At 39.6% G+C, this 25,181-nt stretch overlaps 5 protein-coding genes across 6 annotated transcripts; 3 read left to right on the top strand and 2 right to left on the bottom strand.

The window, feature by feature from the left end:
* Positions 1 to 2,162: 2,162 nt before the first annotated feature.
* On the bottom strand, positions 2,163 to 5,788 carry LOC112180017 (ATP synthase subunit gamma, mitochondrial). The gene is made up of 9 exons (XM_024318507.2): positions 5,546 to 5,788; positions 5,034 to 5,077; positions 4,767 to 4,919; positions 4,341 to 4,454; positions 4,118 to 4,245; positions 3,573 to 3,695; positions 3,355 to 3,474; positions 2,730 to 2,851; positions 2,163 to 2,490 (listed from the first exon to the last, which is right to left on the bottom strand). The coding sequence occupies exons 1-9, from the start codon at positions 5,635 to 5,637 to the stop codon at positions 2,421 to 2,423; spliced, it is 966 nt and encodes a 321-aa protein (XP_024174275.1). The 5' UTR covers positions 5,638 to 5,788; the 3' UTR covers positions 2,163 to 2,420.
* A 3,966-nt stretch (positions 5,789 to 9,754) lies between these two features.
* On the top strand, positions 9,755 to 13,657 carry LOC112178938 (S-adenosylmethionine carrier 1, chloroplastic/mitochondrial). Its single transcript, XM_024317218.2, has 9 exons — positions 9,755 to 9,979; positions 10,298 to 10,413; positions 10,508 to 10,565; positions 10,836 to 10,985; positions 11,714 to 11,924; positions 12,142 to 12,187; positions 12,401 to 12,521; positions 12,643 to 12,715; positions 13,161 to 13,657. Exons 1-9 carry the CDS (start codon positions 9,880 to 9,882, stop codon positions 13,393 to 13,395), a joined length of 1,110 nt encoding a protein of 369 aa, XP_024172986.1. The 5' UTR covers positions 9,755 to 9,879; the 3' UTR covers positions 13,396 to 13,657.
* Positions 13,658 to 14,410: 753 nt separating this feature from the next.
* Positions 14,411 to 16,084, top strand: LOC112176431 (DNAJ protein JJJ1 homolog). Its single transcript, XM_024314352.1, has 2 exons — positions 14,411 to 15,130; positions 15,248 to 16,084. Exons 1-2 carry the CDS (start codon positions 14,411 to 14,413, stop codon positions 16,082 to 16,084), a joined length of 1,557 nt encoding a protein of 518 aa, XP_024170120.1.
* Positions 16,085 to 17,143: 1,059 nt separating this feature from the next.
* LOC112176360 (DNAJ protein JJJ1 homolog) lies at positions 17,144 to 20,272 on the top strand. Its single transcript, XM_024314234.2, has 3 exons — positions 17,144 to 19,121; positions 19,627 to 19,685; positions 19,811 to 20,272. The coding sequence occupies exons 1-3, from the start codon at positions 17,208 to 17,210 to the stop codon at positions 19,863 to 19,865; spliced, it is 2,028 nt and encodes a 675-aa protein (XP_024170002.1). The 5' UTR covers positions 17,144 to 17,207; the 3' UTR covers positions 19,866 to 20,272.
* Positions 20,273 to 20,356: 84 nt separating this feature from the next.
* LOC112176361 (histone deacetylase 5) lies at positions 20,357 to 25,175 on the bottom strand. 2 transcript variants are annotated; one of them, XM_040510226.1, is made up of 14 exons: positions 24,910 to 25,175; positions 24,367 to 24,568; positions 23,914 to 24,060; positions 23,641 to 23,753; positions 23,245 to 23,456; positions 22,622 to 22,686; positions 22,315 to 22,485; positions 22,099 to 22,185; positions 21,702 to 21,837; positions 21,504 to 21,625; positions 21,138 to 21,331; positions 20,917 to 21,049; positions 20,751 to 20,812; positions 20,357 to 20,663 (listed from the first exon to the last, which is right to left on the bottom strand). In XM_040510226.1, exons 1-14 carry the CDS (start codon positions 25,080 to 25,082, stop codon positions 20,498 to 20,500), a joined length of 1,983 nt encoding a protein of 660 aa, XP_040366160.1. In that variant the 5' UTR covers positions 25,083 to 25,175; the 3' UTR covers positions 20,357 to 20,497. The 2 variants fall into 2 exon arrangements, with proteins under 2 accessions (XP_040366160.1, XP_024170003.1); XM_024314235.2 differs by having other exon boundaries at positions 20,751 to 20,815; positions 24,910 to 25,174.
* Positions 25,176 to 25,181: the final 6 nt, after the last annotated feature.

Here is a 25,181-nt window from a genome sequence, read left to right as displayed (position 1 = left end):
TTTAATTTTCAAAGCTGAAAATTGAAACAGAAAGAGACTTAGAGAGAGAAACTCCCCGATTATAGAGATTACCCACTCTAAGAGATTACCCACTCACACAACGGTTTTTATTTTTAAACTCCACTAGCCCAAAACTCTAAGAGTGGACCTGTTTTCTTCATATTTTTGGATTGTTTTGCCCTTTTTTAATTTTCAAAGCTGAAAATTGAAACAGAAAGAGACTTAGAGAGAGAAACTCCCCGATTATAGAGAGAGAAGCTCTGCCATTTTAGAGAGAGAGAGGAGCGGTGCAATTTCTGGAGTGAGACGAGCTCTGCAAATTCGAGAGAGAGAGAGAGAGAGAGAGAGAGAGAGAGAGAGAGAGAGAGAGAAGAGAGAGAGAGAGAGAGAGGAGCTCTGCGATTTCGAGAAGAGAGAGAAATGGTGTGATTTCCGAAGAGATGAGCTCTGCGATTTCTAGAGAGAGAAGCTCTGCGATTACTAGATAGAGAGAGGAGCTGTGCTGTGATTATCACCATAGACAGAGATCAAGCTCTTGTTTGTATTCCTCCTTCATCGCGGTTTGATTCTTTTCTTCATCAATCTCTAAATTTTTTATTTTAGCTCGGTGTAATTTGTTTGATTTGAATTTCTAGGTCTTTTTGTGTACATTGTGTTAGTTTTGAATTGCTTTGTTAACTTCGAACTGATTTTGGTGAATTTGAGCTTCGAGTTAAGTTTGAACTGGTTTTTTGACTTTGATCTTAGTTTCGTTTCGTATTTGTTGCTTCTGTTTGTTCTAAAACAGTTAGATTTCAAAAAAAAATATTTGGGGGTGGGGGGGGGGGGGCAACAAACTTTTTATGACCCCCAATAAACCTAATTATTTTGGTTAATGAATCTAGCAGCAATTTGTTGAAAGGACCTGTAATAAATGAACCACAGTTAAAACATTATTTTTTTTTGGGGGGGGGGATAATCTGTCTATTGCCTCCCAATAGATCACCCCAAAAATCACCAGTTTCTATCATTGACAGATTATTGTACTTTAATAAACTCAAAACAACATAAGGTCTTATCAAAACTCTAATTTCAGTGATTAATTAACCACAGTTAAGAAATTATTGGGGGGCAATAATCTGTCTATTGCCCCCCAATAGACCACCCCAAAAATCACCAGTTTCTATCATTAACAGATTAGTGTGCTTTAATAAACAGCCCAATGATTATTGCCCCCCCAATAGACATATTATTGGGGGGCAATAATCTTTTTTCTTTATTAGGGGACAGACGACGCTGGCGATTGCGATCGGCTTGACTGGGGACGAAGACACCTGCGATTGCTCTCGGATCGACTGGAACTGTGAAATTACAGGTGTGAAATCGCCGGACCTTGAAGCTCCAGAATAGATTGGGTTTGGAACAGATAGGTTGATGATGGAGTCAGACTTTGCGACGGATCAAAGGAAATTGAGGAGTGAGCGAAGGTCGCAGACTTGGAGGAAAGAGAACTCGGCGCGGACCAGATAGCCGACGGTGGTGGCCAGTGAGTCCGATTCGGATTCCGGCGTGGGTTTGGGTGTGATTCACTTGGTCCATTGAGAGAGAGTGTCTGGGATGAGAGAGAGAGAGAGAGAGAGAGAGAGAGAGAGAGTATGAGGGCAATACTGTCAATAGATGTTAGATTTGGTAAATGAGGTTAAAAAACTCTTAGTGGAACAAGTAGACAATTTTTAGACTAAAATTGGATAAATGGTTACGGCCCCTACTAAAAATGCGATGAATCAAAACCTCCCAGAATGTGGTTCTCTTTCTCTTTCGTACCCACGGAAACTTTGGACAAAATATATGGTCGAACTTTGGCCATTGTCAACTCAATCTCCTAAGAACCCAAAACTAATCACAGAAAGAACTGTAATTATTAAGCTCCGTTGTTGTTTGAACATTTTTCTTTCACAGCAACCCCAACTCATGGTACATGAATCCATGGCTTTTTCTTAATCAGAAATGATAAGAATCCAAGCCTTAATGAAAATGAAGTTTTAGGAAAGATGTTGATGCCCCTGCACGTATGAAACACCGGCATCACTACTGTGTCAAAAAGACATTGTTACAATGGACATACCCACACACAAAAATCTCTTTGAGCACCCGACAAAATGGTATCCGTTAGAAAACAAAGATGGCCAACAAAAATAAAACTTTATCACAAATGAACCGATACAATTTGTACAATCCTCAATATCTTGAGATGGATTTCTCAGGTGCGGAACTCAAAAAAAGGGAAAGGAATCCCAGAAACATTAATTTAACTGATCACTAGTACAATTTTAGTGCCCAGAATTTGACACTGGAGTAATTATTAGAATAACAAAATGACTCTCAAAGGTAACATCTTTAAACTTCAAACCACAGTTTTTATTTCGTCACCATCAGATAAACTAGCCCTCCAGTGCTGATGCTCCAGATATAATCTCGATCAATTCTGTGGTGATAGATGCTTGACGGGTTCTATAACAGATAATCACAGTAACAACCAAGATCAGTCATTTAAACCTTAAACAGGAAAGGAACATCTAAAAAGTAACAAAATAAGTCTATACTAAAGAAATAGCCAATACCAAAAGAAAGTAATCTAACTAACTAGATAAGACCAAACAAGAAAATTATCTTTATACACAAAAAATTAGGGTCATCGGATACGCGTGTGCGCGCGCATGCAATTGTATTGGGAGGGGTAAGAAAGAGACCTGTTGTAAGAGAGTGTGAGGCGATCAAGCATCTCTCCGGCATTTCTGCTTGAGCTGTCCATGGCAGACATCCTGGCTCCTTGCTCACTGCAAGCATTCTCCAACACCCCATTGAACAAGACCTGTTCAAAATATGAAATTCTTCTGTATGAATATGAGCAAGAAAACAAATTCAGTAACAGAAAATCCCCAACGTGACAGCGTTTCGCCTTTTACATGCACCCAAAGGAATTGCTTCCATGACAGAGTATGAAAAAACAGTTATCACTGGCCCAAGGGAATACAGTATCAGCTCCCAGAGAAAACCAAAATTAATGATTTGGATGTTCAATGTTTAGTAGAAAGTGTTCAAGTTCAACCACACTGAAGTCCTTCCATGATGGACTACATATATTTCTGCCAGAAAACAGTTGAACAGGATTCTCTTTAGAGCTGCTATCCAGCAATTTAAGCAACCAGAAAAATAAAAAATCTAACATCATCAAATCAATGCAATTTGAAGTGAACTGTCCAATCAGGTCAGGGTATTGATAATGATTTGCACTATAATAAATAACAATACAAGTGTGGCACATGACAATGATCCAATCCCAACTACCTAGGGAAATACAAAGGAAGGACTTACACAAGAAAATTGGAACTCTGTCAGATTCTGTAGAATTTCTGACTTTGTCTCGCCACCTTCAACCTCATACGAATCTAGGTCACCAAGCTTTCCACCAGCTTCAGACTCTTTCTCCACAACCTATGTAAACATTTGAAATCAATTATTCACTTACCAGAAATTTAAACATGAGACGGTGGGTAAAATGTGCATTTATAGAATTGAAGCATTATTATTACCTCTGGAGATAATACAGTAGAAACAGTTGGCAGAAATGCGACGACTGACTGAAATTTGTTGAAGACAACTCTCAAAGCATCGTATTCAACATTTTTTAAAATGTCGTCAGCTATGACAGATACCTGAAAGGACAAAAAGTACACACTTAGAATGATTGCAAGAACTAGTCAAAGTTTAACACACATCAGTATAATTCCACTTCACCATTTAAAGTATGAACAACAAACAATTCAGTGTTTGAGGGGCTTAAAGTAAAAACCTAAGCTAATGCATGGAACTCAGACAATGAAACTCATGTCACTAACTTGAACTAAAAGTTAGAAGAGGCCTCAATGAAATCCAAAGGTTGACTTACTATCAGATTTTTACTGGCTCCCCTCTATGACTCAAATGTCAGATGCTCTTCATATAATATAAAAGTTACAGACTGCCATTTGGCAGAAGAAAAAAAATACATATACTAGCATGCGTAGCTGAAACCATAAGACAAAACTTATTTCTCTTAATCAATAAGGAATAAAAGCAAGGAACAAAAAGTGCTAACCTGGGCGTAGTTCAAAGGATTCTTCTGCAACTCAGTTATGTTTAGCTCAATGTCCTTCTTTGAGTCACGAATCAATTGAGCTTTTGCTTTTTCCCCCAAAATTACATATTTTGTTTCTTTGTCAGGACCTAGGACAGTCAAAAAAAGAAGAAATGGCATTAATGCGTACATAATTTGGAAAGATCAAAAGACTAACATCAGCTTTGTGGCTTCCAAGAAATACCAGCATTCAACTTGTTCAATGCCTTGCTTATTTTGACTGAAGTAGAGTTGATTCCACCACATAAACCTTTGTCTGAAGAGATGGTAACAATAACATCCTTCTTAACTTCGACACCTAGCATGGGAACAGAGAAATACATAATGAGGAAAACTTAAGATGATATCAATATGAATAAACAGATATATGAAACATACAAGGCATAGAATAGTAGAGTAATTTTGAGTTCCAGAGGAGCTACGACTTGGCAATAGTAAAAGTATCCATTAAGACATTAACCAAAAGGAAATGTTGGTGCACTCATCACCAGTGTTAGCCAATTTGAACTAACAGCTATCAATGACAAAATTTAAATGCTAGGTAATAAATGACAGAGACTAAAAGTAAAAAACAAAGCTTGAACAGCATATATTATGCTGGTAAACTTACTGGGGGTGTCGCCAAGAAGTGCTGTGAAAGGCTGCCACAGGCCACGAGAATTTTCAGCTTTGGATTGAATTGCTCGCAGCTTTGAGGCTGCAACCATCTTCATTGCCTTTGTAATTTTTTGGATACTCTTAACACTCTTCATCCGGTTTCTCACTGTATACAGTACGAAAAAACCACATTATCATTGGTCTTTATTAAAAGGAAGTGAAACCAAAAGTTTATCACAACAGGTAAAAACATTAACTAATTGATGGCAATGGTTCATACCGATTTGAGTTGAAATTGAGCGTACTCCCAGAGGGGCCTGCTCCCTGCCAACCCAAACCAAAAGATAATAGTTATATTAAGCGCAGACGCAATGATAAACAGTGGCAAAAAATTTAACAAAATGATTGATGTGTAAATCACCATCGACAGCCAAACGCAAACTTAGGAACGGATGCACAGTTGCAAACATGACTATCCAAACATCCACAGCTATCTTATAACTCAACATTACCCTAAGTAGTCAGACTATAATTTTCGGTGCTCAATTGTATCATTTCATTCATAGTCGTGGCGTTTTGCATTTCTCAAATAGCCAGATTCACCCAACACTTTGCACTACCGTTGTTATCTACAGTTGAACTATTTCGAAAACCTAAAGCTGAAAACGGCTGGTTCTCTAATCTTAGCGTTTTGAATCACAATTTCAGTCTTCCACAAAATTCATCAATAACATGGAACGAATAAGAATGCAAAATGCAACCACAAAAGAGCAGATTTGAATGAGAACGTACTCGGCGGGGAAGATGGAGGATCGGACGGCGGCGATTGGATTGGGGGAGATGGCGAAACGCCTCCCTTCTCGTCTGAGAACAGCCATGGCCATTGCTTTGAGATTGGCGGTGATCGATTACTCGAAACCCTAACCCTAGAGGAGGTGGATGTTCGGATCCGAAGAATAACGAGGGCGAGCTCCGGTGCGGTTTCAGTCTCTCGTAGAAGAGGAAATGTGTGTGTGTGAGCGAGAAAGACCTTTTTGGGCTTATATGCGATGACGCTTCTTGATACGTGCAATGAGGATGAAACGACGTCGGCTCGTTATTTTTCGCGGAGTGAGGACGCCACCCAAACCTAACCGCGTGTCATCGACTGGCTAAACGGCCTAGGTAGCACCAAATATTCGTACAATCTTTTCGGAGGATCGCGTTTTTTTTTACTTTCTTTTTTTCTTTTTTGGTCTGGTAGTTGGACGTGGGGAGGCAATCTCACATGTTCAGATCAGGAACATTACAATTTACGAACCACCTCTCACTCACAAGAACCCAATTAAACATTTGGGTCGCATGGATCCCGCCCATTACTCTCCAGAAGCCGACACCTTCACTAGCGTCTCATGGATCCCGCCCAATACTCCGCAACATACCAATGAGAGACTTGTGCATGTTGGCGCTCAAACTTGGGTGAGAGTTCTACTCAATTAAGTGTCTTGTCATCCATGCTAATCTTCATTGACTTTCGGAAAGTCGGGTTAAAAACTAAAACAAAAAACTAAAGACGAAAAAAGAATAAAACCAAAACACTACACTTATCTTTTTTATTTTATTTTATCAATAATCGAGAATACACAATCATCCGATGTGGCAAGGTTGGTCGAGTGACATAGAATGAAACCTCCATCTCTACCATCTGAGTCTCAACTCCCATCAATTTGTGGCCAACATATTCAAGGGGCCTTCGGGTTTGTGCACTGCGGCAAGAGATCAGTTTACCTTTGTTGGAAACTTGGAATACTAAGACCTCATTGGGTGAGGGGAAACGATGATGCATGACTTGATGCTTGGTGTGGGAGGATCTGACTGGAATACTTCTACTTCTAATAGGTCGTGAAATAGATCAAAATCATTCTCAACTAGTCTGAAATGAATTGAAGCGTGTCAAAAGTCTAGTTTGGATATGTTTTGATTTGTATCAAACAATGTATGTCGTTCATCCATTATACATTTATTATTATTATTATTATTTGTGACTTTTAAAGAGGATCAAATAGTTTCACTCCTGCCCCCATGGTGACTCGAACCCATGACTGCGTACATAGGTAGTGGGTGCTCTAACCACTGAACTAACACCACTTTGTCATTCATTATACATCTAATTGAACTAAAGTTACAACATTAACGATAAATTTAAGTACTTGTAATAAGATCATAAGTGAAGTTATAATCTCTAATGGAATTAAAATTACACAAAATTGACAATAGATATGGGCCATATGGCCAACATTCCAGTACTATAACACACACACACAAATATATATATATATATATATATATATATACATGCCCATTATGAGGCGGACATCCACAGTGCCCCAAAAGTGCGGACATCCATGCTTTCTTAGCGATCAAGCGCCGACAGCGGCGCGGCTCTTGCCAGACAGAGACCAAGGGCGTCCCGGACTGCTTCACCATGAAGATGAAGGTCAAGGAGATCGAGGTTAAAGGTTATGGGCAGTGACCTCACCTGAAACTTCAAGCCCGATCAAGGTGGATTGCAAACTGGTAGCTGACGAGTCCACTGGCAAGAAGAAGCTCAAGAGTCGCACCGTTTCTGATCCTCTGTGTGTGTGTGTGTGTGTGTGTATATATATATATAGTATTTCTAGTGAGTGATCCTGTTTTTTGGTATTTTCTAGGGATAGTGCATTATACCAACTTTTTTTTATCACATTTTGGTAGCTCAACCGTTCAGTTTTTAGGTCCTAATGTATAGATCATTTCTGCAAATTTTCAGCCAAATCAGTGATCGTTAAGGCATTCAAAAAGGTGATTTAAAATTGTAAGTATGAACGGTTCAAGTTTGACATATTTGGTTCGTCCATTGATTTAATCTAGTTTGATACCTTAGCGATCACCGATTTGACTGAAAATTTGCAGAAATAATCTACATATTAGGACCTAAAAACTGAATGGCTGAGATGCCGAAATGTGATAGAAAAGTTGGTCTAATGCCCTATCCCTAGAAAATACCAAAAAAGGGGATCGCTTAGTGGAAAGGCCCTATATATATCTATACACACACACACACACACAATCTTTCTATGCTAAAGACCTTTTTAGATTTTAAAATCTAAGGATTTCTTTGAATAGACTCATTTTTCGATCTCATATCCACATATATACCATTCAGTTTTTATGTCCTAATGCATAGATTACTTCTACAAATTTTGAGCCAAATTGATGATCGTTAAGGTATCAAACTAGATTAAATGAATGAATGAACCGAATTTGTCCAGCCTGAATTGTTTGTGTTCATAATTGTAAATCACAGTTTGAATGCCTTAATGATTATCAATTTGGCTGAAAATTTGTAGAGATGATCTACTCATGTATACCTAAAAACTGAACGGTTAAGATGTGGACATGAGATAAAAAAGTAAGTCTATTCAAGGGAATCCTTAGATTTTCTTAGCATAGAAAGACTATCTGTTTCTCAGCTAAAGAACGGATTTCCATATTTTGACCACTTTTTGATCACATATTCACATCTTAACCATTCAGTTTTTAGGTCCTAATGTATAGATCACTTCTGCAAATTGTCAGCCAAATTGATGATCCAAAATTGCAATTTACAATTATGAACATGAACGGTTCAGGTTGGACAAATTCGGTTCATTCATTGATTTAATCGAGTTCGACACCTTAACGATCATCAATTTGGCTGAAAATTTGCAGAAATGATCTATACATTAGGACTTAAAAACTGAATGGTTAACATGTGAATATGTGATCAAAAAGTGGTTAAAATATGGAAGTCTGTTCCTTAGCTAAGGAACGGACCTTCTTAGCATAGAAAGATTGTGTGTGTGTGTGTCTATAGGCCCAATCACAAGCGGACGTCGACGCTGCAGCAGGATTAAGGCCGAGCGAGGCTTGCCGGAAGGAGGCTGGAGGCATTCTAGACCGCTTCTGGGCAGCAACCTCACTTGCAAGGTTCTAGGTAGCGCAGCAACCTGGTCGCCGGCAACCCCACCCGACTGCAGATTGGTCCGTCCGACCCCTGGCCTCATTCCAGCAAGCGGTGCGGCACCGACGCAGCCTCAGCGGAGCACTGGAGCAGAAGCATCAACGTCCGCTTTCGAACGGCTTCCTATATATATGCATCGACGTCCGCTTCCGAACGGCTTCCTATATATATATACTAGACCAAAACACATACTCTCTGTGTGAGTTTAATTTTGAAAAATAAAAAATAAATAAATAATCATTAGAGAAGATGTGGGGAGTTTTGGAATATTTTTTTTTACCTTTTTGCTGTGGAATTAGGAAGTTATAGAGAGAGATTTTAGGGGAAAATAAATTTAAATATTATTTTGTTATTTTTCTTATTACGATTATGTCCTCTATTTATTAAAAAATATTTTTAGATGCTCTATGGTCTAAGAATTTAGTCGTTTTTTAACGTCCACTCTGGCTAACAAAGTCTCTTCTCTTAATAATAGTACTAGCAACTTGCCCGCGTTTCTCGCGGGTGATATTATAATGTTAATGGAAAATAGATCAACTAAAAAGAATAGATGTTATTTATTTTTTAGATGTTTGGCTAATTACACTTTTACACTTTTATTTATTTATATTCTATTAACTTAATTTGATAATTATGTTATCGAAGGGTATTACAGGTACTTCAAAATTTGGTGAAGCCTTTTGACACCAAAAGATGACCTCCATTTATAGTAGTAATTTTTTAGATGTTTGGCTAATTACACTTTTACACTTTTATTTATTTATATTCTATTAACTTAATTTGATAATTATGTTATCGAAGAGTATTACAGGTACTTCAAAATTTGGTGAAGCCTTTTGACACCAAAAGATGACCTCCATTTATAGTAGTAAAGATATATATATATATATTAAAAAAAAAATCAAATCCCTGAATAAAGTAAGAATTGGAATTACACGGTAATATTATGTGAAAAAAAAATCTCAAAATTTGGTGAAACCTTTCCGTGTTTGGCAGTTTGGCACTGAATTTCGGGGTTATAGCGCCGGGGCTAAAACCCTCTCTCACGAGTCACTTCAAAGCAATCCATAAACCCTAAACCAGAGCCATACTGAGAGCTCCTCCAATGGCGACACAGAGCTCGACCTCGAGGGAAGCACATGCTCCAGGCACCACGACTCAGAAAAGCTCCTCCCCAGCAAAACAAACTCACCACAACTTCTTCGGTAAGCTTTCAAATTCTTAAACCCCAAATAACTCTAGCTACGTGTTTGGAATTCGCAGCAAATGAAAACCCATTTCTGAAACTATGATTTTTCTGATAGAGAAATTTTTTTTTAAATATTTATTTATTTAATTTAATAACCCAGTAGGGCAGTAACAGAAACCAAGGGAATTTTCTGTTCTTGATTATAGAAATGTATGCTCTAGAATTTGTATATAGATTTTGTTTAGTGCATTTTGCACATAGCATGATTGTAAAATGGGTATAGCCGTATAGAGTTGGGGTGATTGAGGTTTTGGGTTTTAATATTTTAATGCAGTTTGGAGAGAATTTCTATGGGGAGGTATTGCTGGGGCTTTTGGGGAAGGAGTGATGCATCCCATCGACACCGTGAAGACTCGTATTCAAAGCCAAGCTATTTTCAGTGCAAGTCAGGTATGGTCATGGTGTATAGATGTTACAGATTTTTCATTCATTGCCAATGTTCCATTCATGGTGTAATAGTGTTTGAATTATTTCACACCTGCAGCACCAAAAGAACATACTGCAGATGGTACGAACAGTTTGGGCTGTTGATGGATTAAAGGGTACTTCACTTTTCATTTTAAAGCAGTTTTCTAGTTTTTGCATGCCGTCCTGCAGTCCTATTTGTTTTTCATGTTACATGTTGTACATTATCTTTTGCCACATCACAGAAGTTTTACTTTTTATCATCAAGAATTAGAAGTATCCAAAGTCCAAACATATTACTTGTAACACGTCAGTTTTGGATTTTGAACCAAGGGATTGTTGTTTTCTTGATTTACTGTTGGTGCCTTCTCAGAGCATGTGGTTCTTCTTAACTAATAATTCTGTAGGTTTCTATAGAGGCATAGCTCCTGGTGTCACTGGTTCTCTTGCAACTGGAGCAACATATTTTGGTGTCATAGAATCAACCAAAAACTGGATTGAAGAATCACATCCAAACCTTGGGGGACATTGGGCGCATTTCATTGCTGGAGCAGTTGGTAAGAGTTACAGCTCTCAAAACTTTATCTCAGTCGTACTGCAGATGTTCGAGTGTATCTTAGTCATCATGTGTTGGAACAAATTTTCAGACTGTTAAATGTTGATAGTATTCAGTATTCACTAATGATCTTAAGGGCTTCAGATTATGAGTGACATTATGACATTTGCGTTTATAATTGGAGATATAGCTGTATTTAAATTGTTGCAAGGATGCCCTTAAGTTTGATTGGATGTCGGTTTAAGTTTGTAGAATCTAAGGCCTATTAATGCTTCAGATCTCTGATTTACTAAGAAGTAATTGATGTTTCAGTTGACTCCTTTTTATCCTAGATTTATGAACTGTTTTGACTTAACTTATTACAGTGTCCTGTTTTCGTTGTTTATAATATAAACATGTTTGTTTTTTAAGAAAATAAATTAAAGCTTCTGTTATGTGCGTACATATCGCACCTTTGTTTTAAAGTGAAGTCAAACATTCAGTATGGATGTTAGACTGCATTTACTTTACCACTTACAACCTTAGCATGAATCCCCCTTTGTGTGCTCATCCATAGAGATTTGGTTGTGCTCGTGCTGTCGTGCACTCTACGCATTATCTAGTTGCTGTAGCTGCCAATTGTTGTTCGTTTCCAATGTTAGTAGTAGCAACATTTATTGTGGACTCTTCAGCCATCATGTGCCTCAGGGGACTCAAAATCCATCTTTTCCCTTTCCTTATGTATTTCAGGAGATACACTTGGTTCTTTTGTATATGTTCCATGTGAAGTGATGAAGCAACGCATGCAGGTTCAAGGGACAAAGGCTTCTTGGAGTTCTGTTATGCTGAAAGATAATATCTCTATGAAGCCTGGTATCCAAATGTATGATTACTATACAGGGATGTTCCAGGCAGGCTGCTCAATATGGAAGGAGCAGGGGCCAAGAGGATTATATGCAGGGTATATATCTCAACATTAAAATCAATAATGGTTAGGTGTGATCCTTTTACCAATGCATGGTACTGTTTTTACCGTAAATTGTAAATTACTAGTCTGTTGCCTGTTCATGACCCAACCATGCACTCCCACACCCAATACTCATGGAAGGACACACATCAAGCATGGATGTGCACATATATGAAGTGTGATCATAACTTTCTTTTTGTTCATTTGGCAGATTTGGGTCAACACTTGCTAGGGATGTGCCTTTTGCGGGTCTGATGGTATGTGAAATTCTGAATATTTGACTATGCTCACTTTATTTGGCTTTACATCAGTTGCTTCTCAACATTCACACGTGTGATCACAGACAGGATTACCAAACTCTTAACAAAAAGTAAAAACCATACATGCTGACATATTTTCTTATCATTGATGACTCATAGGCAGTTAGGTTCTTATAGTATTGTTTCAAAGATTTTGTCTGCACTTTTCAGGTTATGTTCTATGAAGGCTTGAAAGATTTGACAGAGTATGGGAAGAAAAAGTACGTACGCAATCCGAATTTCCATATTAATAGTTCCTTGGAGGGACTTGTCCTAGGAGGATTGGCTGGTGGTATGTGTACCTTGCTTATGTATCATCTGCTTTGTGTACATTTAAGTAATCTGTGATTAAATTCAGCAATTAGAATTGACTGAACTTTGAAGGTGATTTATACTTGCATTAATTTGTACAGGCATGAGTTCTTATCTTACCACTCCCTTCGATGTGATCAAGACAAGATTGCAAGTACAGGGATCAGCATTGAGGTACCCATTAATTATTATTGTTTATTTCAAAACGACTTTTGTAATTCTAGGCGTATGATTAAATTGCTCCAAGCATCATATGGAATTATCATTCACTATCAACTATGGTGATGTTACCTGACCAAGGCTTTAGCTTTCTCTATTAAGGCAGCTGATGTGCATGTAAATACTCACACTGACAATCACCATTAAACCTGTTTACAAGGAGGCCTAACATGCTATCTTGGATGTTCACATCACCTTATAAGGGAAAGTATTTGGTTAACATGCTTTAGTACTGTTTGCAATTACTGTAATTTAGAACTGAGCTTTTAATAGGCTCAACATGATGGGGAAGGGAAATTTGATAAAGCAATTCTCCTTTTGATCTGGATGTCTGATATGGAAGTTAAGATGTGATACTTAAACACTTGTTTGGTTTTTCATCTAATGTTCTGAACTCTAGGTATAATGGCTGGTGGGATGCATTGCGAAGTATATGGATGACTGAAGGTGCAAAGGGATTGTTCAGAGGTAGCATCCCCAGGATTACATGGTATATTCCAGCTTCAGCTCTTACATTTATGGCTGTGGAGTTTCTCAGAGACCATTTTAATGAAGGAGTGAGCATTGATAGCGTGCAAGAAGTTGCTAGCTTGACAGTAGATAAAAAGAATTCACCTTTGCAAGGTTCGGCTTAAAAAAAATTTACTGGAACTTTTCCCATCGATCCCATCCAGTTTGTTGCACAGAATGGATTATAGATACTGCATTCTTCAGATGAAGTTGTTACATTGTCAGGCACAACTTACTGAGTTTGCTAGGATGAACATCTAACCTATTCTACTACAAATTTCACTATGGTATATATCAAACAGCACTTTGATGCTGATGAAAACAACTTGATAACTGCAAAAAGGGTTAAAAGAGCAAAATATGAGTTAGTGGCCATGCTTTTAATTTCAACGTTTTCAATGAAATGGACAGGTTTTTTTTTTTTTTTGATTGGCTATATATATAAAAACTATCTCAACTTCAATGAAATAAATAGGATCATTACATTTACAGTTTTACACAACGTTGAACTGCATATCCACTATTCTTGATAAAAAACTATCTCAACTTCAATGAAACAAATAGGGGCATTACATGTACGCAACATTGAACCACATATCCACAAATCAACAGAGGTACTTCCCGCAAAGCTTTCCTCATTTCATCTCAGGATTTTCATGCAGTCTCGCTCTAACATCTCTCTCTAACTTACCGAGTACCTGTAAGAGTGCAAATTCTGTTCGAGTCCAGAACCTTGGACTTGAAGTTGGAGGGAGTCAGCTGAAGGCATCACAGACATTGAAGACGAAGAAGAAGAAGAAGAAGATTGGTACAGCTCGAAATTGCTTCTCTCTCATTCTCAATCTCAGAGACTCACTTTCTCTCTCTCTCTCTCTCTCTGCGTGTAAGATATGTCCAGATGGACAGTAGTCAAGAATTGTTTACGACCTCAAAAGATTTCCAGGTATATATAGAAGTAAACTTTACAACTTGAATCCTAAGTAATTTCTACTTAGGGAAGTAGATTTCTCGTAGGAAGTCTTTCCTTCCTCAATGAGGATTAGGATTCCATTGCCTATATAAACAATGGAACCTCATCTCTCCATGCATTAATAACTACACAAAAGTCTCTCCCGCCTGTTCTCGCCCATTACAACAACAATGGTGAAGTTCAACCAGCGCTTCGACTTCTACGAGCTCTTAGGCATCGAACCGGAAGACCTCTTAGACCTCGACCTCGATGACGCAGAACGCTATGTCGAAAAGGCTTACAAAGAAACGGCGAGGAGAATCCACCCGGACAAAGTCAGAGTCGCCGGCCTGAGCGAAGCCGAAGCCCAAGAGAAACAAGACGAAGCCACCGCAAAGTTCCAAGAGCTCCAAAAGGCCTACAACGTCATCAAAGACCCCATGCAGAGAGCCGACTATGACTTGTACCGCAAGAAAAACTTCACCCCGGAAACTTTCAAACCCAACCTCGTGCCCACCGAGGGCCTCAGATTCTCCGGCTACTCCAACGAGGGCCGGGGATTCTTCAAGGTCTACGGTGACGTTTTTGAGAAGATATACGCCAACGAGGTTGCTTTTCAAGAGGAGAAGAAGTTGCCGCCGGATTCGGTGATCAAGCCGCCGGAGATAGGGGACGAGCACAGACCCTATCCGGCGGTGGTGCAGTTCTACAACTACTGGCTCAACTTTGGGACCATAATGGACTTCACGTGGGAGGAGCCACACGACGAGTACGACTTGGCGGCGGCGCCTACCAAGAAGGGAGTGGCGGTGATGCGGAGGAAGAACATAAAGGCCAGGAAGAGGGCTAAGAATGAGTATAATAATAAAGTGAGGAGGTTGGCGCAGAATGTGAAGAGGAGGGACATTAGGGTTTTGGAGATGATGGCGCACAGGGAGGAGGAGAGGAAGAAGGAGATGGAGGAGGAGAAGGAGAGGAGGAGGAGGTTGAAGAAGGAGAAGATGGAGAAGGCTTTGGAGTTTGAGGAGCCGGAGTGGACGAAGCCTGTGGAGAGGAAGAGGAAGTATGGTGTGGAGGAGAAGGAGGAAGAGGAGAGGGAGGAATGGGAGTGCGTGGTGTGTAGGAAGGAGTTTAAGAGCGAGAAGCAGTGCTTGAATCACGAGATGTCGAAGAAGCATAGGGATATGGTAGCAGTGTTGATGGGGTTGAAGCACCGCGATTTGGTTGAGGAGGTCTTGGAGTTGATGGAGGAGGAGGGAGATGAGGATAAGGAACTTGAGCATGATGGTGTAGATGAGGTTTTGGAGGGAGAAGGTGAAGAAGAAAAGGAGAGTGAGAGTGAAGATGAGGTATCCGAATGTGTTGATGAAAATCCGAAAGAAGAAGTTGTTGATGGTGATGAAGAGGAAGAAGAGAATAAGGAGGATGATGAGATGGAAGTTCTTGAAGCAATGGTGGCTAGGCGAAAAACTAGTGTAAAAGTTGGTGAACCAATTTTTGAGCCCATGGCAACCATCATTGTTGTAGAGGAGGATGAGGTGGATATGGAGCACGAGGAGACAAAGAACATGGATAAGAATGGAGGAGAGAAGAAACAGAGGAGGAGGAGGAGTGTGAAGAGTACTAGAATCAATGAACATGATGATAAGAAGGAATCAAAATCGGATTCTAGTGCGGAATCTTGCGTTGACAATGGGAGTGAAGATGAGCAGAAGAGAAAGAAGGGAGGGAAGAAAGAGAAGAGGAGTAAAAGGAATACCAAAAGTAATGGTGAGAATGAGGATTCTGGTGTAAAGAATTCCAAGTCTAGTAATAGGATAAGGTATGCAGGGAAGAAGAGTAGAGGTGATTTTACCAAACATTAATTAATTTTTTGTTGTGGTCTTTAAGGGAATGTTATCGTATAATTCATATTTTGTTTTACTTTGTTGATTTTGGAGCTTTCATAATTTTGCTTTCTCTCAACTGTCCTTTAATCATAGTTGAGATTTTGATGATATTCAAAGTGAAAGTAAGTGGGATTTAGTCATTTAGAGGACTTTCTGCTACTGTAGTGAATTTTCTCTCTAGTTTGCAGATTAACTCTAGAAGTACTTCTGTAGATTAACTCTAGATAAAAGACTTTGGTGGATTATGCCCTTAATATTACCTCAAATGGCATGAGGTGGGATGAAATGAAGGTTTGAGAACATTTCTAATCGAAACAATGTAGATTTTATTTGTTACTTCCACAGAAGCATTGTTTTTGATTCATGTTACTGAATCTACAGAACTTACTAAAAGCACATATAAAAGCAGTTTTCACTACTGAAACGAGTTAATGAGTATGATGCACACTCATTGCGCAATTTACTTAATTGTAGAAGATTGACATGGATTCTAACAAAATAAATGACGTCCCGGTAGTTTTGGTTTGGGAACTACCGTCTAAAATTAGCCAAAAATTAGATATTTAGTCTATAGGGGTTAATTTGTATGTACTTAATTGTTACTGCTGCCTCTTAATCTTGCACCTTCACTTGAGTGAAGGTGCAAGATTAAGAGGCAGCAGTAACAAGTACATACAAATTAACCCCTAAAGACTAAATTACTTCGTACACCTAGGCATCCAGTTCCAGTTCCACCCCAAACTCAGAGACATCAGAATAGGATCAACATCATACAACAGAATATGAGACAAGAAAAGAGGAAGATTGACAACCCAATAGCTGCGCGCTGAGTTTGCTCTTCTGCTCGACGCCTCGACCGACTCGTCCAGCTAACCGAAACAAAAGATCCGAGCCAAGGCCGAAATGGCCTGAACAAAACATTACAGTGACCAGTCCACTGTTACAGTTGGAACCTGAAAGCATCCTTGAGATGCAAATTTAGAGTCTGTTTGCTCTTTCCCTTTCCTTCCCGGAAAAGCCACAACAAAAAAAACGGCATGTCGTTGCGGAGCCAACCTATATAAACCCCACACAAATACGCCAATAACCAAAAATTCGGATGGAGCGGCGGTGCCACTACGAGGTGCTCGGCGTCGACCGCGGCTGCACCGCCGACGAGATCAAGTCGGCGTACCGGAAACTCGCCCTGCAGCGCCACCCCGACAAGCTCATCCCCACCGGCGTCTCCCAGGCCGACGCCAACGCCCAGTTCCAGGAGCTCGGCCACGCCTACGAGGTCCTCTCCGACCCGAAGGAGCGAGCCTGGTACGACTCCCACCGCTCCCAGATCCTCTTCGCCGATCCCTCCGCCGCCAACTCCGTCCCCGACTCCGTCATCCCCAACCTCTTCAGCTTCTTCTCCACCACCGTCTTCTCCGGCTACTCCGACTCCGGCAAGGGCTTCTACAAGGTCTACGCCGACGTCTTCAATAAAATCTACTCGAACGAGCTGAGTTTCGCGAGGAAGTTAGGGTTAGGGATTGACGCGGTGAGGGAGGCTCCGGCGTTGGGGAATTTGAAGAGCGATTATGCTCAGGTGACGGCGTTTTATGGCTACTGGCTAGGTTTTTGTACGGTGATGGATTTCTGCTGGGTGGATCAGTATGACGTCATGGCGGGGCCGAATCGGAAGGTGAGGAGGTTGATGGAGGAGGATAATAAGAAGCAGAGGAAGAAGGCTAAGAGAGAGTATAATGACACTGTGCGGGGGTTGGCGGAGTTTGTGAAGAAGAGGGATAAGAGGGTGATGGATATGATGGTGAAGAGGGAGGAGGAGAGGGAGAGGAAGAAGAAGGAGGAGAGGGAGAGAAAGAAGAAGATGGACAAGGAGAAACTGGAGAGGGCTATGGCGTATGAGGAGCCGGAGTGGGCGAAAGCGGTCGAGGAGGAAGAGGAAGGGGATGACGAGGAGGAGGAGGAGGAGAGGAAGAGGAATGAGTTGTATTGTGTGGTGTGTGGGAAGAAGTTTAAGAGTGAGAAGCAGTGGAAGAATCATGAGCAGTCAAAGAAGCATAAGGATAAGATTGCGGAGTTCAGGGAGTCGATTGGGGATGAGGAGCTTGATGAAGAGGAAGTGGATGATTTAGGTGACCAAATGAGGGAGGGTTTGGAGATTGGGGAGGAGGATGATGGGGCTGGAGTGAGTGCCGGCGACGATGAGTTTTATGATTTTGGTGATGAAATTCTGACGGAAAAGCTTGATGATGATGATGAGGATGATAATGGTGGTGGTGATGATGATGATGAAATGGAACTTCTTCAAGCAATGGCGGCCAGGCACAAGAGTAGGGAAAAGCTTGATGCTGATGCTGATGCTGATGATGATGACGGTGAAATGGAACTTGATGATGAAATGGAACTTCTTCAAGCAATGGCGGCCAGGCACAAGAGTAGGGAAAAGCTTTATGGTGATGGTGATGATGACGGTGAAATGGAACTTCTAAAAGCAATGGCAGCCAGGCAGAAGAGTAGGGAAAATGTTGGTGAAGCAGTTGGAGTTGATGATGGTGATAGTGGGAGCGAGGATGAAATGGATATTCTTGAAGCATTGGTGGCAGGGCGAAAGAGTAGGAAAAATGCAGCTTCAAGGGTTGAGGTTGAGGATCCCTTGGTGACCGGTGTTCATGTGGATAATGATAGCAATGGTGTAGAGTCCGTTCCTATGGAATATGAGAATCGGAAGCCCACCAGAAGGAAAGGGAAGAGCAAGAAGAGTGGTGGAGAAACTAAAAGGGTCGATATGAATGAAATTAGTAATGGTCAAAGTGAGGCAGCTAGTGAAAATGATAATTCAGATGTAAAGGAATCCACATCTGATTCTATGGTGGAAATGGCGAGTACTAACGAAAAACAGGATGATCAAATAGCCAGAAAAAAGAAATCTTCAAAACAAACTGTTGAGAAGAAGAAAGAGAATGTGAAGAAAGAGGCCAACGGCAAATCAAAGAGCTCCTCCAAAGGGAAGAAAGCTAAGGTAAGATAGTTGCTTGCTTAATCAGCTCTTTTTGCCTCAGCTGTGGGACCACAATTGTCTAGATATACTATACTGAGTTTGTAATTGTAAACCTGCAACTCATATTGAATGCTTAATTTGGAACCGCTTGTATGGCTTGTCCTTAATTGTTGAGGTTAAATCTGCAGTCTCTAATGGGCTTAGGTAAATAGACATCCCATGGTAGTTACCTACTACTGGTGGTTTAAAACTGGATATTATGATGGCAAAGAAAATTTGAAGACTATTACTTGCTAGGATGGTACTTGAAAAGGTTCTTTTTGATTAATGCCTGCTTGTTTTTTAAGTCTCAACTTGCAACGACTGGAGACTACACTGTTCAGAATCTATTATATCAAGATTTTTCTTAGTGCTTGATTTAGCGAAATTTAGGTCTCACTGGATTTTGGTTACATACTGTTTGCTGCTTGTTCTTTGGTTCTGCTTATTGGTTCCGTTTATTAATTGATCACACTTCCCAAATCAGGCAACGTCAAAGAATTCTAGCAATGCATGTGAGGCATGTGGAGAGGAGTTTGGATCAAGGTAATTAATTACATCTCTTGATGCAATGCATACATTTTCATTTCGACATCTGAATATCAATTATAGTTTTTTTTTTCTGGTGTAGATGTTAATTAGTAGGATGTGGATGGTTTTTCTCATGACAGGAATCAATTACATAAGCATTTAGGTGACACTGGACATGCTTCACTGAAGAGGTGAAGAACCAATTACGGAAACTTGCTGAATATTGGATTGATGTGAGTAAACTGTGAACCATAGAAGAGGGTTGTAGACATTGATAGGCAGCAATTCTTTATTATGAGCATTCCTTCATTTGGAAAAGTTGCAGAAGTAGAAAAGGGTCTGCAGGAAGCAACCCATTCTTTTTGATAACCTGAGTGCATGCTACAGATACGCAAGGGGCATGTTGGCAAAGCAGTCGGCCAGTTTGGTCTGGTTCATATGATTTGTTAAATCCCTCTTCAGTCTTCACAAAAGGAGTAACCAAAGAAGAATGAAATGATAATTATAGTCAATTTGCCTTGTATGCTGATAAAAATTTTGATACATTTTTATATAATCCTTTATTAGAAGGTATCCCTTCTTTTTGTTTGAAATTTGCAATCTATATCTTCGTTGGTTTCTTATGATTCATAAGCCCTAAACACATTGAAAAATGCAAAAAAAATGCAAAAAAAAAAGCACCAAAATGATAGTCAATGACAACCACTGCAATGGCAGCCTGGAAAAGTTTTTTAATATCCTATGAATAAGCATCTGTATGATCCTATTCCAGCAATAAGTGTACTAAATTTACAAAATACTGCAAGGATAAGAAGTTGGCATCCAGTTCATAATGCTTTAGTAGCGGCTTCTTGTACGTAAGCCATTGCCTCCTCCTGTGAAAGCTGCTTTCCTTCCACCAAGCCTCTCACTATTGTGTTGGCATAATTCTTGGCTGGAGCGCACAAGGGAAGCTCTCCAGATTTGAAGCCCTCAACGTCCGATGGTGTGCACCTGCATTGTAATTTGTTAATGCAATCAAACCGACTGAATTCCTTATACATCATAGAAAGAAGATCAAAATTGAAGACTGCCGCATACGTCATAGTCAGTACTGGAATGTCACGCTCCTTGCCCAAGTAGACAACATTACGGTACCAACCCTTCTGAAACAAAATCAAGCACAATCCGAGCAGTAAGTAAGTCTATCAAAATGATGCATTCGAAAAAGCAGACTGGCCCCAAGTGATAACAACTTTTGACATACCTCTAGGCGAACCTGCAGGGAATTAGGTTCTTGACCTGTGACTGAATTTAAAGCAGTCAAGTCGAACAAAGGAGAGCTCATGGCATAGCCTCCATAATTTTCCTGCACCAACAAATCGTTAAACTGCTCGAGCCTGCAAGAAAACACCAACTTCAATACTCAGCTCCACTGGATTAAATAGAAAGCAATAGGATAGAATGGAGTCACTAGCAGTAACATACGTAATTCTATACAGGCACATGTGAGTTTTATCCTGACTGTTGCTTTCAGGGTCCATGAACGCAACCCCTCCAGGACCCCATGACAGAGTAGATTCGCGACCAAAGAACATGCGACGAGGGAAAGTCTTCCACGTGATCTCTTTCGGTGGAGTTTTATCCACCGAACCAACACATGACTTTTGCAAACCGTCCACCTGAAAGCCATCTTGAGGATGTGAACAAAAGGAGCAGGGGTGTTGGAGACAAGAATCAAAACAAGAGGACAGCATATAGAGACTAAAAGCAGAGAACATTGACGCTTATAGAATGCTGTTACAAATTTAGTGCGTCAACATTACAGACAGAATTATTGGAGTTGTGTATTACCTGTCCACCTGCAATATAGCAAAGCAGTCTTTTCAACCACAGATTTGATCCAAACGCAGCATACCAGATGTCAACTTTCGAAAGCTCCGACCTCCATGTGTAAGAGTTGCTTGCCACATGATCTGGAAACAATTTAAAGCTCAACGTATGAAAAACAGACCATTGACAGCATTTTCTAAACTTCAGTTATCAACTAACCCCGAGTACTTTCATCAACTTTCAGCTTTGAAAGGGGCTCTATAATCTCCTGAAGAGCTTCCTCAAGATGCTGAGATACTTTTGGACTTTCGTGATCCTCCTCCGCTTCAGAGTCAGAGCTTGAGGTCAGAACATACTAGAATTGCAAAACAACTATCTTAGCATTTCCTTTGGGGGAATAAAAGATACAGCTAAACAGAAGAGATTCAAGAGACAAAGATAGATGGATGAGTGGATGACCCAAGTACCCAACAGATACGAGAGAATTATGCACTCCCAATTCCCGAGTGATTTAACAATTAACAGTTACTAACTTGCATTCTCACGTATGACTAATCACTACTTAACCTCAGATACAATCAACAACAAAGTACTGGCAAGAGAAGAGGAAATGTACCACAGCTGGAGCCACTTTTTGATTGATTAACTCCTCTGGCAATTCATCTGCAAGTGACGGCCAGTAAGCACTTAATTTCTGGCGAACCTGAAAAGAAGAGTACAAATGCATCAAAGTTTTATGAAGCATAGTACCATTGACTCACAAAGAAGAAATGGATGATCCAGCAGAAAGGATGTCAACCCAAAAGCAAAAAAGTACTAAATCTTATTTTACCGCTTGTATCACACGCCATGTAGACTCAAATGGGTATGCCTCCGAAGATCCAAGAATAGGTTTGTCCTCTAGCAGAACTTCAACACAAGCAAGCATTGACTTTGCTATAGACTCAAAATTATATCCTCCTTCTAAAGCCAAGACGATCTTTCCATTGGCAAAATTCATCAACTGAAAGACGATATAATCAATAAACATGATCATCACAGATCATTACAAAACAATACTGATGGAGAACTTATTGAACTGGACAGACAACACAACCAAAACAGGCAGAAGAAGAAATAAGATTAAATTGAAATACTACCTTCTTCAGCATAACTGAATATCCATATGGTGTGATCCGACAACCCCCCAAAGGATCACCAATAGCTGTTTCAAGCAATTTCATTAAAAATATTATGATACTTAAAGTTATCAATTAAATATTCCTAGCAAGTAATCAATGATTAAAGTCATCAAACAAAAAGTTTTTGTTTTTTTTTTTGAGGAAGAAATAAATATATCAACATCCAAGAAATCATCTTAAAGTCATAAACAGTCACAAACCAACATGAAAGAACAACTGTCCCTCGGTAACCAGTGAATGACTCAGGACCTTAACAGTACTTTTTGTTCTTGCTTGTACATGTCAATTTCGGAGTGGTGATCTACAAATGCTTAATATGAATATAAAATAGAAGCTAATGATCTTGAAATAATGGTGATAATACATAACCTCAGACCAACCCGTCCTTCCCCTGGTAAAAAAAATGTTCATATGATTGCTCTATTTTTACAAGATGACCCCTGATAGTAAGGATAAAAACTTTCTTGACTTGAATAAGTTCCTTTTACAACCTTAATTGATAAAGAATAGATTAGAACCCTCAATCAGCCAGAAACATGGAAGGTAAAAGGAAAATATTTAACAGATAAGGAGTTACCAACCTGCATCAAATCCAGCAGAGACTATAATTAAGTTGGGATTGAATTCTTTGGCAACTGGAAGCAAGATATGCTCCCAAACCGCAAAATAATCAGCATCTCCACATCGACCATTTTCCCAAGGGACATTAATGTTATATCCTGCTCCTGGTCCTTCTCCAACCATAGTATAGAAACCATCATCAGTAGCTGGATAAAAACTTCCAAACTCATGCCTGAAAACAAAGCACAACTCCAAACGGTCACCACAAGAATGAAAACCTTGATTTCATGTGAGACAAATTAAACCAAACAAGCTACAAGCTAAAAGCAAATCGTTATCAAGGAATATAATTTTTTGTGTATGCTACTCTGCCTACTCATTATCATTAAGATTATCAGCTCAAAGTTCTGACATACCTATGAACTGAGAAGAATAAAACACGAGGATCCTTCCAGAACATCTTTTGAGTGGCATTACCGTGATGCACATCCCAATCAACGATCAGTATTTTGTTGATTCCCAATTCTGGCTGCCAAGCACAAAGTATGAACATAACCTCAGATGACAACTTAATAGAAGTGTTGGGGAAAAATTTGATGTTTTAAGAGCTTATTTAAAGTCTCAAATGAATAGAAAGCATTAGAAAGCACGACTACTAGAAACGATTACAATTTATAGGGCATTCTTACCTTTTCATTTAAAACATAACTTGCTGCAATAGCTACATTGTTGAAAAGACAAAACCCCATAGCTTCATCTTCTTCGGCATGATGTCCTGGAGGCCTAATAATAGCTACAGCAGAATCCACTTCTCCTTTTGCAACTCTTTCAGTTACCTACATAAGGAAACACGCATAGTTGGAATTTATAAAGTTGAAATACACTACAAGACATACAGTCAGACAGGAACATGTAGGAGTAGCTCATTTGTAACTGATAAAAAAGTTGCAATAAATTTGCTATCAGGGGTGGAATCCGCCTGAATTAAACACTTAAACCAAATTCTGGATAAAAGACTGTCATTTTCTTCCAAATAAGGTATATTTGGATCCGCACCGTTCAAACACAAGAAAACACAAATTATGTGATCTAAAGTCTAAACAATCATGAATTACTCTCAATGCACCAATTACACTAATTACCTCTATGGCAGAGCCGGCGGCAAGATAGGCAGCTTCGGATGTTCCTTCATTCAAATATATCGAATTCAAACTTGATGCAATTCGATTTCTCCGTGAATCAAACTGTTTGGAGCTTATCTTCTTGATCAAATTAACATGCTTTTGGGAGTGGACTGCCAAGATATGTTTGTCTTCTGCTTCTTTGGCATCCAAAAGAACACACCTGAGAAAGCAAAAGAATTCATAACAGGTTTCAAGAAATGGCAAATAACCCAAGCAATATCTCTCCCACCATAGTACATAATATACATATGTATATACAAATTGTATACACATACACACACACACACAACTTTGTTCAAGTATCACAATTCCTTCTATTTCTCATTGCATTTAGACCTTTTACTCTACACAGAAAAAACTATGAAACCAATAAAGTAGTGAACTTTGATCACTAATTCAAAAGCACGAATCCCAAGATTTGTTCTTTTCTACTTAATTTGTCAGCAAAAAAAAGAGTTTGAATGATGATGATGATGATGATGATGAATGTGTATATTATACCTCTGAGGAATGGAATTGGCTTGGAATTTGTTCCAGATGACCTTAATCCGGTCAGGGTTTTCCGGGTGAGGATCACCGTCCGGTGTGGAGTGCTTACACATCCTCTCGTCGTATAACAGCCCTACCCGCCGTTGACTTTTGCTCTCCGAGTCAACACCACCACCAACCTCCATCGTGCTCTGATCTCTCACTCTGAGCCAACCAATCTCTTTTCCTTTTGTGTTTCGTTTGGACTGTGAATTTCAATTTTGGGGTTTTCCAAGTTCCCACTC

Source organism: Rosa chinensis, chromosome 7, assembly GCF_002994745.2.
Source record: "Rosa chinensis cultivar Old Blush chromosome 7, RchiOBHm-V2, whole genome shotgun sequence".
Classification (NCBI taxonomy): Eukaryota; Viridiplantae; Streptophyta; class Magnoliopsida; order Rosales; family Rosaceae; genus Rosa; species Rosa chinensis.
Note: the sequence above shows the minus strand (reverse complement) of the source record. Positions and strands in the feature narration are given on the sequence as shown.